At 30.0% G+C, this 15,197-nt stretch overlaps 1 protein-coding gene across 2 annotated transcripts in view; it reads left to right on the forward strand.

Annotated features, from left to right (window-relative positions):
* The window catches only part of LOC131663821 (glutamine synthetase 2 cytoplasmic-like), a 174,055-nt gene that overhangs the window by 97,663 nt on the left and 61,195 nt on the right, over positions 1-15,197 (forward strand). For both annotated transcript variants that reach the window (XM_058934507.1, XM_058934517.1), the window contains exon 2: positions 13,199-13,389. In XM_058934507.1, the coding sequence (XP_058790490.1) occupies positions 13,206-13,389 (184 nt within the window). In that variant the 5' untranslated portion in view covers positions 13,199-13,205. The remainder of the gene's footprint in view (positions 1-13,198; positions 13,390-15,197) is intronic.

Here is a 15,197-nt window from a genome sequence, read left to right on the forward strand (position 1 = left end):
TCAGCAAAAATGATATTCTGCTAAGACTGTCGGCCTTATCCACACTGTAGACAGCTATGCCTTTTGTATTCAGAGGTAATTTAATATCATTTTCGAACATATGTTACATGTTTTCGATATATTTTTTCCCGCAGAACACGATGGTGCTATTGATTTGGGCATATCATCCACCTAAGATGGGTCAGAAGCGAAAAACCAACAAAAATCCTGATTTGTATGGTCTTTATATTATTCATAAAATCTCAAACAATCATTGTACATATTTTACATAATTTTTTATTCTCAGAATTAAATAATTATTGAACGTATTTTAATTGTACTTTTTACCTTCGAAACTTGAATGATTATGGTATAATTATGGTATACAAAATACTATTCTTATTTTATGAAAATTTAATTTACAAAACATATAGAGTATTTATTACGTATAAGCATTAAAAAAAATCGATCTCTTGTAGGGATAAAAATTTCTCGCATGCGCATACTGCTGAAGCCGTACTGCTCCGTACGCTCGGTCCCTATATGGTGTTTAAGTTACATGGTGTGCTAAATTTCAGTTTGTTTATCATAAGTACACTAAGTGAAGAATTATGTTTTTATCGTTAAATATGAGAGAGTTTTTATCATTGAATATTATTTTGATTATTAAATCCAGAAATAATACTAATTATTTGCGAAAATCAGAGGCAACAGTATAGTTTGGTAGCTTTAAGAGGATGGGGGAGCAAATTTTCCTAACATTCAGGGATCTTCCTTACCATTATTATCGAGAATGGTATTTTCATTGATTACTGAAAAAATAACTAGTCTTCGATGAAAATAATAATCATCCTCCCTTCGTTACAAATAGAGAAACAATATGAATCTAAATAACTAGCATTTTATACTTCAATCAATTCATATAATGAAATATGCGATTCGAGGTGGATTGATGCATGGTGTTAGTAACTTTTATTATGGCTGCCACTGGCGCTGCGACTAGTGACTCTAGCGGACGGTTCTGCCGGCACGAGTATACAGTGATCAGATGAGCCGGTATTTCTCAGTGTTTCTACATGGCACATGCTATAATTTAAGTTTGTAATATTAAACAATTTTTGTGTGTGAGAATTTATCTAGCGTAGCCATGTATTGTACGAAAGCGAACCATCTATAATTGGAGTAATTACTGTAATGTAGCTGCCTGTAATGCATTTTGTTATTGAGGCATTTATTGGAGGTTAGGGCTGTCAAAATATTTTTCTTGGCTGTAGATTATAATAATGGTAAACATTATAAAATAATTTTGATTCCAAGTGCATAAAACTTAAGCTTATTTTATGTATTATTCTTCTTTTATTTAGCTTTTCATTTGATCTGGGGTATTGTCTTGCTTTTGAAATACTATAGTATATATTGACAACAATCAATGCAGTGATCTGGGTCGTCTACCAAAATATAAACCAGGTTGTCATATTGTACTCAAATAGTTGATTTTAACAGCTGTGGTTTTAATACGGTACATATTGCAATTATTTAAGTATTTTTAAAGATGCTTGAACCAGTAAATTATAGCATTTTTGTTTATTTAGGTTTATATTGCCAATATCACAGTGCTCAATAATTGTGTATGCATCGGTGCTTGGGCTTTCTTGCTAGGTTATCATTAATTACACCTGGATATTTATGTAGAGCGGAACAAACTTGTTGTTTATTTAAAAACTTATGCCAAAATTAGCAGCAACTGCTTGAAATTGTTACGTATCAGTATAAGGAAAGGATGTTCCAATGTCTGTTTTATTGTCAGAGTTGTAGTGTTTGTGTTTCCGAAACAAAAATTTTATTTTGACAACCATAAACCTTGGCAGGCTAAATTTTTTAATGCAAGATAATAAGTAATATTTACTTGCAAGTAAATACAAATGTTTTTTTGTTATTATTATGGACAAAAAGTACAGGAATTTTCATAGGTAGTTGCTGAATTTAGATAATCAAAGTTATAAGATTTTCAATACGTAGAGAGTGATTTGAAGATTTGAGTAAAATTTTTTTATCTAAGAAGCTTGTTCTTTTTAAAATTGTTTCATATAATTTTGAAGTATTTATTACATGACCTTGAATGTGATTTTATTAGCTTACAGGTAATAGTAGCATATAATTTTCTTAATAAGTTTTTTGAAAGATACTGTATTCACTATATTCATCAAGTTAAAACAGGTTAGATTTTTCTAAGACTGATAAATTCATAACAAGATATTTTTAAGGCTTATAAAGATATAGTTACTATTGTTACCAATTATTACTACAATTTTTAAATTCACGTTAGATAAACATTGAAAAGAATTTTACAATAAGTCTCTAGACAATTCATATGCAAAGAAAATTTTTATTTAACAAATCCAACATTGGTACCATATAACTTTCTAGTCCTAGGATTCTAGTTAGCGAAGTGGGTTCAGTTCTTTTTATACTTTTCTACGTATTCTGGTTTATTGCAATAGAATTTCTGATAAAATTTTTTTTTCGATTGTATACAAAATGCAATTTAATAGATCAATAATATGTACTGCACAGCTGTGTAGTTCTGTAAAGCGTGTTATTCAAAAGTAACTGGGTAATCAAATACATTGTTTTTAGGAATTTTGATTTGTACATGTAGAATACGTAAGAAAATTTGACTATTTCATATTAAGTTTATTATTTATTATTTGTTTTTGAATTTATACGTTTTATTGTATAGTTATTTTCTTTACAAAGAATAATTAAAAAAAATTTTTTTTTTCTGGATTATAAAACTTTGATTAACCGTTTTGCCAAAAATGTCACTCTTACAATTTTATTTACCATCTAACTAACTATTGTTGTTTACTTTTTCCAAAGATGACATGAATAAGGTTGAAACTAATAATTGTTGCAAAGTAGAAGTATAAATATCCTTTACTTTCTCTTGCATGGTAGCTGTCTACACAATTAATTACCTATCAATTTTATCTTTCTTTTTCTGATCTTGACATCAATCTCAATCAAATAATCTACATAGTTAATTTGATTTAATATGTTCCCAGAGAAAATAATGAAAATTAAAATGCAGACTAAAATTGTATGAGCCAGCGTATAGCATGCTACGCTAATTTAAAAATTATTTATGTGAGGTGGTGTATAGCATGCTGCACTAATTTTAGTTTGGGCCAAATAAACTCATAAAGTTAACCTTCAGTTGTAGATTATCATACTTTTTTTCCAAAATTTTAAATGGAACACAATATTCTTTAAACAGTTCAAAGTTTTCATTCGTACAATCTGATAAAACCAATTTTATCGAGAGTTTATCCAACAAAAAATATTTAAATATGATATACATTTAAACATTTTTTTAAATAACTTGCAATTTGTTTTCTCTAAAATTCAGTTATTCAACAACTTTAAAAAAATTAAAAATTCATTTTTATGCAACAAAAAATGAAAATTTCATTTGGCTGCCTGCTGCATTTTCTCTGATCTATGAAACTTTTTATTGTTTACAGTTATTTACAATTAAAAGTCTTAAAAGTATACCAGAATAGGCCCCTTCTCAAACTCGTAAAAACCACAGTGTTCACCTTAATTGATACTTATTTTTCTAATTTCTGCTTTTTAATTCTTAAATAAAAATGAAAGTTTTGCAATTGGTAATCTTTAAAATTATTAAAGTATGTTTAATGTTCATAATAGCAAACATCGTATAGAGACATTTTTGTATCGTATCGAGACAGTTATATTATTTTCCTTTTTTAGATTCTCAGCATTATGTCGGACATTGATGGAAAATGTGCAAATTGCAATATTTCAAGTAAAAAAATTGTTGGACCTAAGCATACAATAGAGACTGCTGATGATGCTGATAAAATTTTAGATGCACTTGATATGCAAGTTATTGTTGGAAATATTCTGTGCAGCAAATGCTGGGGTACTGCTCGTTTTTCGTTAGCAAAGATGCGCAAAACAATGACAGAAATTTCTTCACCAGAGAGTCAAGAAACCATTGAAACAGAAACGTCGTCAGAATCTCCAACCCAAGTTGCAAAAAAAAATCCGATTTATGTTCCTCCACCACCTTCAGAAACAAAAGTTGAAAAATCTATCGAACTACCTTACAGACGAGTAGTTTCAACTCACAAATACTGCTGCATTTGTCGAAAAATTTCAAATCTGGTTAACATTCCTTTTGAAGCACGTCAGCAAATTTTTACCGGAAAAGGAATTTTCATTCCGCAAGGAAATCGGTGCTATGAAAATCATCTCATTAAAAATCGATTCTATGCTGATCAGATAAAAAACTTGAGAGTTATCTCTCATTCTTCTTCTATAAAATCATCGGACTTGACGAAGCTGTTAAACAATCTGTGCATACATTCAGAAAGAGAACTGACAGAAAAAATTGCAGATTTTTCCATTTCTGAAGAAAGAATTTATGCTTTCACTGGACTACATTGGGAACAAATAATTAAATTGCGTGAAATGATGACCTCGTTGCGAGATTCCGACAATCGTAGCGTAACATAAGCTCTTGTTGTTTTCTTATTTAGATTACGGTCTGGCAGTTCGAATGAGATGATTTGTTCTATTCTCGGGCTCGATAGTCATCAACAAGTTTCGAATTTTTCACTGTCCATACTTAATTCTTTTGAAAAAGACGTCTTACCTACACGTTTCGGCTTGAAAGCCGCAAATCGTGAAAAATTGATCCGTGATCATACGACGAATTTGTTATCGAAGCTTCACCAAGTGAGTGGCGATAACTTAGCGCTTGTTGCTGACGGAACTTACATAAGACATCAGAAAAGTTCCAACAATGAATATCAAAGGAAATCGTATTCAGGTCACAAAAAAGCCCCTTTGTGTAAACCGTTCACTATTTGCGCAACTGACGGTTTCATTATAGATGTGTTAGGGCCCTTTTATGCCACAGAAAATGATGCCTCAATATTAGCGACTATTCTAGATGATGCTGAAAATGATTTGAAAAAACTTATGTGTAAGGAGAATGACGTTTTCGTGCTGGATCGCGGATTTCGTGACATTGTAAAGAGGTTGGAAGAAGTTGAGAAAAATCGTGTTCTGATGCCCAGTCTAAAAAATAAAAATCAGAAACAATTGACAACAAAGGAAGCAAATGAATCGCGCCGTGTTACCATGCTTCGATGGGTTGTAGAAGCTGTGCACGGTAATGTAGCTCAAAAATATAAGTTTTTCCATCAACAGCTGGATAACAGATATTTACCTAAAGCTGGGTTATACTGTAAAATTGTTTGCTTTTTAATCAATGAATTTGGCAAACGATTAGTATCAAGGGCTTCGTTCGATGAAGAAATGATAAATAATGTTCTTTCCAAAGATAGCGTTGTAAATAGTCTGGCAGAAGAAGCGCAAACTGCGCGTTGGGCAAGAAAAAAAAGTTTATTTCAGAAGTTGACATCCTCTGATGTACTTGATTTTCCTGAAATGACAAAATCAGATTTGATCAAGTTTTTCACAGGAACTTATCAATTACAGCAAACTATATCATATTTAGCTGAAATGATGAACGATGAAGATGAGATAAACTTGAGTTTTTGCAATGCCTCCACGAATATCCTCAAAGTTCAAGTCAGATATCGACATATTTCTCGACGAACTTATAATTGCTATATTGATTACAAACCTAATACAATAGGCACCGCTGGGATCTTACGCCATTATTGTGAATGTTCTAACGGAATGCGAACTATCGGCTGCTGCTCTCATGTGGCTTCAGTCATCTACTACTTATCGCACGCAAGATACCTGTCAAAAATTCTAAGACCTGCAGAAGAACTGACGCAGATTTTCGAACAAGTAGAGACAGTTCCCGTGATTGAAGAAGATAATGATGAAGATTAATTTAAAATTCAGGGTTATTTATTAATAGATTGAAAAGAATCAAAACTGAAATTCATATGCATTGCATGTTTTGTATTTATCATTATTAGAATAATTAATAAAAAAATTATTTAATATAATATGTAAAATATGTATAATAATCATTCAAGTTTCGAAGGTAAAAAGTACAATTAAAATACGTTCAATAATTATTTAATTCTGAGAATAAAAAATTATGTAAAATATGTACAATGATTGTTTGAGATTTTATGAATAATATAAAGACCATACAAATCAGGATTTTTGTTGGTTTTTCGCTTCTGACCCATCTTAGGTGGATGATATGCCAAAATCAATAGCACCATCGTGCTCTGCGGGAAAAAATATATCGAAAACATGTAACATATGTTCGAAAATGATATTAAATTACCTCTGAATACAAAAGGCATAGCTGTCTGCAGTGTGGATAAGGCCGACAGTCTTAGCAGAATATCATTTTTGCTGATTTAATAATGAGTTTAAACTATTTTTAAACGTATAATACATGTTTTCAATGTATTTTTTTCCGTAAAATACAATGGTGGTATTTATTTTATCGTAGGTTTAACCTACACGGCTCTAGAGTAAAAAAACTGTATTTTTTATCGGTTTTTATTTTTTTTGAGGGGGTTCCACCACATTTAAAAATCTGAAAAAATTCACAGACATTTCTGGACTATAAATACATGATATATATTTTTTTCAGAGATGAGTCTGTCTTTGTTTTTGAAATATCGCATTTTGAAATATTCAAACGGCTCTAAAAATTTGAATTTCCCGCCAAAATTTTTTCGAGTTACCCCGTTTTGTAGGGCTTAAAAAACTCTACAATTTAAAAAAAAAAGAATTTTCTAGCTCAATAATTGACTGAGATATCGTCGAAAAACTTAAAATTACAAAATAGGGCCTTATAAGGCCCCATTTGAACTTAGGGGTCTGAAAATTAGGGAATCTTAGTTGTTTTTCATGCTGAACAAGATAGTCCATCCACTTTTTCAAAATCGTTGGGGGCACTTTTGATCATCTTAATAGGCTAGACCCTTTAGTAGGTAGGTCTCGTTTTACATTTAACTTATAAGATGTTATGAAGATGATAGTGGCAACTGCTGTTCAAATAATTTCGAAAAAATGTTGATAATTTCTATTTCGAAAGAATACGATTGGTAAATAATAAATTGAAGTGAATAAATATTTGATACTGTACCTTGAAAGATCAACAATGAAGGTGTCTACAGCTCACGTAAGGTATTGTTAAAGTAATTCAATATCACTCTCTTTCAATAGGTTTGTAACAGAGAAAACCGCTTCGTAACGATTTCTCTGTCGTTTCTAACCTATCTCTGTTTGCACGCGCTATTATTAAGCCGGAAATCGATGTAATTGCATTAGCGCATTACTAATGCCAGGTTTATTAGTTTGAGGTGTGGATTGGTGGCTTAGGAGCTGAAAACGGCTGAGCAGCGTTTCTTTCCCTGGGGAAGGGAGATGAAAAAGAGAATAAAAGGGAGTGAAAGAAGAGAGAAAAAGGAAGTTCGATAGCCGGATTCTATTCAGAGAGATGTTAGCGGTACTAAGCGGACGAAAAATATTCAACGCCACGGTTTGCTGCAAGACTCTGCGTTTTGTTGGCTATTGATCTGAAAAATTGGATCGTCCCCGGCTACGGCAGCAGATCTAACGGCGTTTGCATCATCGTTACCGACGCCCGAGTCCACAAGAACAGAAGATGCAACAGTTGGGTGCGAGTCGCGACAGCATAAGCTATTTTCTCTCTCTTTCCGCTTCTTCCAATTCAACTTCTTCAGATCTGGTACTTCTCGGTAAGCAGAAATGTAACCGCTGAGCGATCTTTGATTGTTCGAGTCTGTTAGAGAGGTTCATCAATGCATGTCGTGCAGAAATGCCAATTCACAAGGGTTGAACATCTCTCTGTTAACACTGTTTCGCCTCGAGTGCTTGTCCGAGCGGGACACACCCGCAAAAACCTTTATTTGTTTTTTGCTTGTTTGTTGTTTAATTTTTTTATTATTCTTTGTTTTTTATATATTTAAGTTTGTAATTTTTTTTTATAATTTCTTTGTATGTAATTCAATAAATTGTTGGTATTAGGAGTTGTAATTGAGTTTGATTTACTTCTTCATACGTTTATGCGCGGATGCCCTTAAATAAACCATCACGAAATGCTAGTGCACCAGTTATAACAGTTATAAAGTTCATATGTAAATCGTAAAATGCAATCTTAAGCCAAATTTATGTACCACATAAATTATTGTTAATTTTTTCCACTCCTGATGTTTGATAATTATATTAGTAATCTTGATCTTAGGAGTCGTCCCTATAAATAAACTAAACACTTATTTTATTATAAACGTTTCGCAATTTTATTTATTGCCACCTCAGTACATCTGTTGAATATATATATTATTATAAATAAATGAATTCTTTCAATATTAATATTGTATTATAATATAAACATACGTTTTGTAATGTAGATAAAATTGAATAAATTAAGAGTTCTTCCGCACATACATGGTCTGTTATAAACATTACACTTTTAATTAAATAAATATTAATTTTTCTGTCTAATAATAAATATAAAAATAGAATAACAATCTTTTGTCAGTTAGGTTAAAATATAGTTTGTCAATTGGGTAAAAACACATCATGATCAGCAAATTAAAAGCTAAGTAACTGTTATGTATATAATGACATATCGTACTGTATATGAAATAAAAGAGAAAGACAGCGAGAGACACAACAAGAGAAAAAGTGTACTTGACGAGTGGGGGAAACACTGGAAGGAAAGGGAATTAGTGATATATTGTAATAACTATGTTTATTTTTCGTACTGAAACTAAGTAGATTTTATGATGTTGAGTATTCTTGAGTATTGATTGTTTAAATATTTTGTGTCTTCCTGTGAATTGATGGTATTATCCGTAATTTTAATATACACCGACTCTGCGATGCATCTCTTTCTGTAATCAGCTTCTAAATGCATGATTTTTGCATTCTCCCAATCAAATTCATGTTCTGGATTATTCACGATATGGGCCGGTATAGGTAAAAGTTTAAATCTAGAGTTGACTGGATCTTCAATAGTTTTTTTCACGGAATATTTATGTTCACTAATTCTATTTTTGAGAGCTCTTTTGCTTTCACCGATGTAATTCGATGGACATTGTTTACACTGAATATTATAAATTGTGCCTGTTTTTTCCCATTTCTTTAATTTATCTTTGCCTAGACCAATAATATTAGATAGCTTGCTTGTCATTTTTGGTACACATACAACGTTACTCTTCTTTAATGATGATTTGCATTTATAGAAAAATTCTTCTTTAAATGGAATTGGAAAGTAAATTGTCGGTTTATCGTTATTGTTTTTATTACGTGTATTGTTATGACTATATGTATATTTTCTAATGCGATCTCTGATGCACACATCAACAAATTCCTCCGGATAGTCATTGTTATATAACATGTTTCTTATAATAAATATATTATTGTCATGGTGACTTTCATCAGACAACAATATCGATCTATCTATCAAGTTATTAACAATATTCTTTTTTTGTTTTAGTGTGTGATTTGAGTTGTAATTTAAAATACGTCCCGACATAGTTGGTTTTTGGTACCAGTTAGTAATAATCCCATTATTTTTTCTAGTAATTGATAAGTCTAGAAAATTAATAGAACCATTAACCTCTGTCTCGTAAGTAAATTTCAAATGTGAATTATAATCATTAAATACTTCGAAAACACGATCAAAGTCAATGTTTCTGATGCACATTAATGTGTCATCCACATATCGGTAATAAAAAATTGGATTAATATTATATTCTTCTTTCAGAAAAACCAAGCATTGTATCTCCAAATCATCCATGACTAGGTCTGCAAATAATGCTGATAGTGGGTCTCCCATCGAAGTTCCAAATATCTGCTTATAATTTGTATTATTGAAACAAAAATATGCATTGTTGAAAAGAAAATTGATAGTTGTTATGATTTCGTCAAACATCATCAACGATTTTCTATGTAATTTTTGGAACCTCTTGTATATGCTATTAAGAATTAAATATCTAGGTATACTTGTAAATAATGAAACTACGTCGAAAGACACCAATATGTGGTCCGATGGGATGTGAATGTTTTTGATACGTTCTTTCAATTCATAACTATTTTTAATGTGTGATCTAGGCAAGTCTATGGATTCTTTAAGAACTTTACTAATTAATTTTGATAGGAAATGCGTGGGAGTGTTAACTGTAGATACTACGGGCCTGAGTGGAAAACCATTTTTGTGGATTTTTGGAAGTCCATATGCTCTAGCTAAATTTGTATGTGATTGCGTTAGAAAAAATTGGTTAATATGTATGTTTGGAAAATATTTTTTAATATAGCCTTTGTCATTAAAATTTGTAATAAAATATCGGACATCTTTTTGCATTTTGGTTAATGTATTATTTTTTTCCCAGATTATGTATGTACTATTGTCTGACAACATCAAATTCATTTTTTCAATGTATTCGTTCTTGTATAAGCATACCGTTATGTTGCCTTTGTCAGCTCTAGTGAAAAAAAGGTTGTTATTATTTTTTAAAAAAATATTAGTGGCTTTGAGCTTTTTTTTGAAGTCTTTATCAAATCTTTTTATATGTCTTTTGTTGTTAAGACTGGACTTTATATTATTAATCAAATTATTCCTAATATCATTAAAGGAGTTTTCCATGTCCTTATTATGTTTATCTTGTTTTCCACTCAGAATAAATTCTAAATTACTGTCTATTATATCCGTTCTGCTAAGATCATTATGTATGTTATGATTAGGGCCTAAAGATATTACCTCAATTACCTCATTCGGGATGTATGTGTCCGTAGTGTTTTTGACCCAATTTTCCTTATGATTATTTATCTGACGTTTATTCAATAATCTTTTTTCTTTTTCCAATAGTCTGTCATATCTAATACTCAATTTCCTATCCAATTTCCACAATTTCCTATCCAATTTCACACATTAAAAATAGTTATGAATTGAAAGAACGTATCAAAAACATTCACATCCCATCGGACCACATATTAGTGTCTTTCGACGTAGTTTCATTATTTACAAGTATACCTAGATATTTAATTCTTAATAGCATATACAAGAGGTTCCAAAAATTACATAGAAAATCGTTGATGATGTTTGACGAAATCATAACAACTATCAATTTTCTTTTCAACAATGCATATTTTTGTTTCAATAATACAAATTATAAGCAGATATTTGGAACTTCGATGGGAGACCCACTATCAGCATTATTTGCAGACCTAGTCATGGATGATTTGGAGATACAATGCTTGGTTTTTCTGAAAGAAGAATATAATATTAATCCAATTTTTTATTACCGATATGTGGATGACACATTAATGTGCATCAGAAACATTGACTTTGATCGTGTTTTCGAAGTATTTAATGATTATAATTCACATTTGAAATTTACTTACGAGACAGAGGTTAATGGTTCTATTAATTTTCTAGACTTATCAATTACTAGAAAAAATAATGGGATTATTACTAACTGGTACCAAAAACCAACTATGTCGGGACGTATTTTAAATTACAACTCAAATCACACACTAAAACAAAAAAAGAATATTGTTAATAACTTGATAGATAGATCGATATTGTTGTCTGATGAAAGTCACCATGACAATAATATATTTATTATAAGAAACATGTTATATAACAATGACTATCCGGAGGAATTTGTTGATGTGTGCATCAGAGATCGCATTAGAAAATATACATATAGTCATAACAATACACGTAATAAAAACAATAACGATAAACCGACAATTTACTTTCCAATTCCATTTAAAGAAGAATTTTTCTATAAATGCAAATCATCATTAAAGAAGAGTAACGTTGTATGTGTACCAAAAATGACAAGCAAGCTATCTAATATTATTGGTCTAGGCAAAGATAAATTAAAGAAATGGGAAAAAACAGGCACAATTTATAATATTCAGTGTAAACAATGTCCATCGAATTACATCGGTGAAAGCAAAAGAGCTCTCAAAAATAGAATTAGTGAACATAAATATTCCGTGAAAAAAACTATTGAAGATCCAGTCAACTCTAGATTTAAACTTTTACCTATACCGGCCCATATCGTGAATAATCCAGAACATGAATTTGATTGGGAGAATGCAAAAATCATGCATTTAGAAGCTGATTACAGAAAGAGATGCATCGCAGAGTCGGTGTATATTAAAATTACGGATAATACCATCAATTCACAGGAAGACACAAAATATTTAAACAATCAATACTCAAGAATACTCAACATCATAAAATCTACTTAGTTTCAGTACGAAAAATAAACATAGTTATTACAATACATCACTAATTCCCTTTCCTTCCAGTGTTTCCCCCACTCGTCAAGTACACTTTTTCTCTTGTTGTGTCTCTCGCTGTCTTTCTCTTTTATTTCATATACAGTACGATATGTCATTATATACATAACAGTTACTTAGCTTTTAATTTGCTGATCATGATGTGTTTTTACCCAATTGACAAACTATATTTTAACCTAACTGACAAAAGATTGTTATTCTATTTTTATATTTATTATTAGACAGAAAAATTAATATTTATTTAATTAAAAGTGTAATGTTTATAACAGACCATGTATGTGCGGAAGAACTCTTAATTTATTCAATTTTATCTACATTACAAAACGTATGTTTATATTATAATACAATATTAATATTGAAAGAATTCATTTATTTATAATAATATATATATTCAACAGATGTACTGAGGTGGCAATAAATAAAATTGCGAAACGTTTATAATAAAATAAGTGTTTAGTTTATTTATAGGGACGACTCCTAAGATCAAGATTACTAATATAATTATGTACCACATAGATAATAAAATTCAATTAAGTAAGTTAGAAAGTTCTAAAGCGTTTAATAAATATTCAAACAAAGTATAGTAATTATCTCAAGATGGTCTTGTTTATGTAATTCAAAACAATTGAAGTTTTTTCAAATATATTAAGTAATCTATTATTATATATCTAAATTAGTGCAATTACAAAAGTACTTATCAGTCCATTGTGGACAAAATACCAATACAAAAAAAGTTGTTTAGTACAGATGAGGTCTTGTCGCACAGATTAGAAACCTAAATGGAAAATTGAGGTGAACAATACTATAGAAAAAAATATGAATAGGTCTCGATGGATTAAAAGGTATATTAATATGTCTTTAGAAAATTAAAATAAACAATAAGATTTTTCCTTTTTCACAGATTCAGAATGTCACGAGAAATATTAAAAAATTCAGCTAACGCAGGATTAAATAAAACTCTGCTCAGTAGATACTTCAATTTACCCCAACCTCAAGACAAAATTCAAGCTGAGTATATATGGATTGATGGTACAGGACAAGGTTTAAGGAGTAAAACGCGAACTATCAGTGCAGTTCCAAAAAAAGCTACAGGTAGGTGTAAAAATTATTGATATCACTAAAATGAATCTTACAAAACTAAAACTACGATGTTGAAAAATTACAAGCAATAACAAATGATTTAATGAAATGTTAAATGGAAAAATCCACAACATTTTTAATATTCATGTTTTACCTCCTTTTCACCTACAATTTTTAATATATTTATAATTTGCAACACTATGCGATATATTTTGTGAGTAGAATGTAATAAACAATAAATTTATCATGAGTTATTTGAGATGTTTTTATTATTATAGAAGTTTGAAAGCACCACAAGTGAAAATCTATAGAATTGATGTGTAACTTAGTCGATATATTTTCAATTTATGTTTGCTACATGTGCACAGTTGATTATTTCAATCAAATAAATAGTTAATAGTTTTAAATACGTGCTACTAATATTTGAAAAGTTGTGACCTCACTATTATTATAAAATTTTTAATTTTCTTCTTAAAAAATGGTGCTTCAAATATTTTTCAATTTTTATTTACTTTTAATTTTAGGCTAGATTTGTTTCAAAATAAACAAGCAATTTTCACAAAGCATAACTGATATGCTCTTTTTGTCATAGTTTTCCGGTTTCTTAAAAGTTGTGTTCAAGAGTGTGCATGGATAAAAAAATTTTAGTTATAGTTGAGGCATACCTGTATAATCAATGTACAGTCAAATTCAATATAATGAACTGAACTTTAGAGTGTAAGCTTTGTGAAATTGTGACGGGAGGAGACGACGACGTTTTGTCATATGCCGCTCCCTCTCCTTCCTCTACTCTCGGCTGACCAAGCAACCAACGTAAGGCGAATTTTAAGAACATAGTCGAAATATAGTTTGAATCAATTTAACTCAATTAACAAATACGAAAATAATACGATTTAGGATTCAAGTTCAGCTTAATCAAAATGAATGTACCGTATTGCAATTTTAGCATTATTTAAAAAGAAAATTAGGCGTAGGTATAATTATTAAGAAAGGAGAGCTTGCAAGTATAATTTGAAAACATGCGACCCTTAAGTGGTCTGTGAGTCAGTGAATTTTGTAAAATTTTTGTCTCCATTATAGGTACACTGTCGGTTACCTACATTGGGCCCCCTGCTGCAAAATTAGTCAAAACTTTAAAGTTCAATGTCTCTGATAAAATTAAACGTACAGAGTCGCCCGGAGACGCGTTTGGAAGGTCTTTCTAAGAGCTTTGAAATGATATAATTCATAGATATTATCGATTGATTTTAATTTTTTTACAAGCAATAATACAACATTGAAAATTCGGAAAATTTGTTGCTAACTTTGAAAAATTGCCAAATCTGGAAAAAAATCTTACAAAAATTTTAGTTAAAGCATTTTTTAGATTTTATCAAGCTCTATTTGTATCAGTGATTAAAAAATTATTTTCGTCAAAACCGACTCGCACATGGGCATTTTTTCCGGGAAGTTATAGTTTTTTTAACAATTTTTATCTTTGTAAATTCTAAAAATTTTTAAAAATGTATATAAGAAAAAAATTTTTGTTTTTGCAAGAGAAATACTGTACTAATTTTATTTTTATTATTTTGAAAAAAAATTTTTGTTTATTTAAAAGAATTTTATTTTTTACAGCTGCTACGCCAAAAAGATGAAAAACAATTGATTATTAATTAATTAACAAATTATTTTTAATAAATGTCATAATATTCATGACATTTATTATGGACTAATATTGAATGAGTGAAAAAAAAATTGATGTAGTTTTTCATCTTTTTGGAGTGCCAGCTGTGAAAAAAAAATAAAATATTATAATATTCCACTTGCAAAAATAAATATTT

The sequence above is a fragment of the Phymastichus coffea genome, unplaced genomic scaffold, assembly GCF_024137745.1.
Source record: "Phymastichus coffea isolate CEN01 unplaced genomic scaffold, Cenicafe_Pcof_1.1 PCOF00002, whole genome shotgun sequence".
Classification (NCBI taxonomy): Eukaryota; Metazoa; Arthropoda; class Insecta; order Hymenoptera; family Eulophidae; genus Phymastichus; species Phymastichus coffea.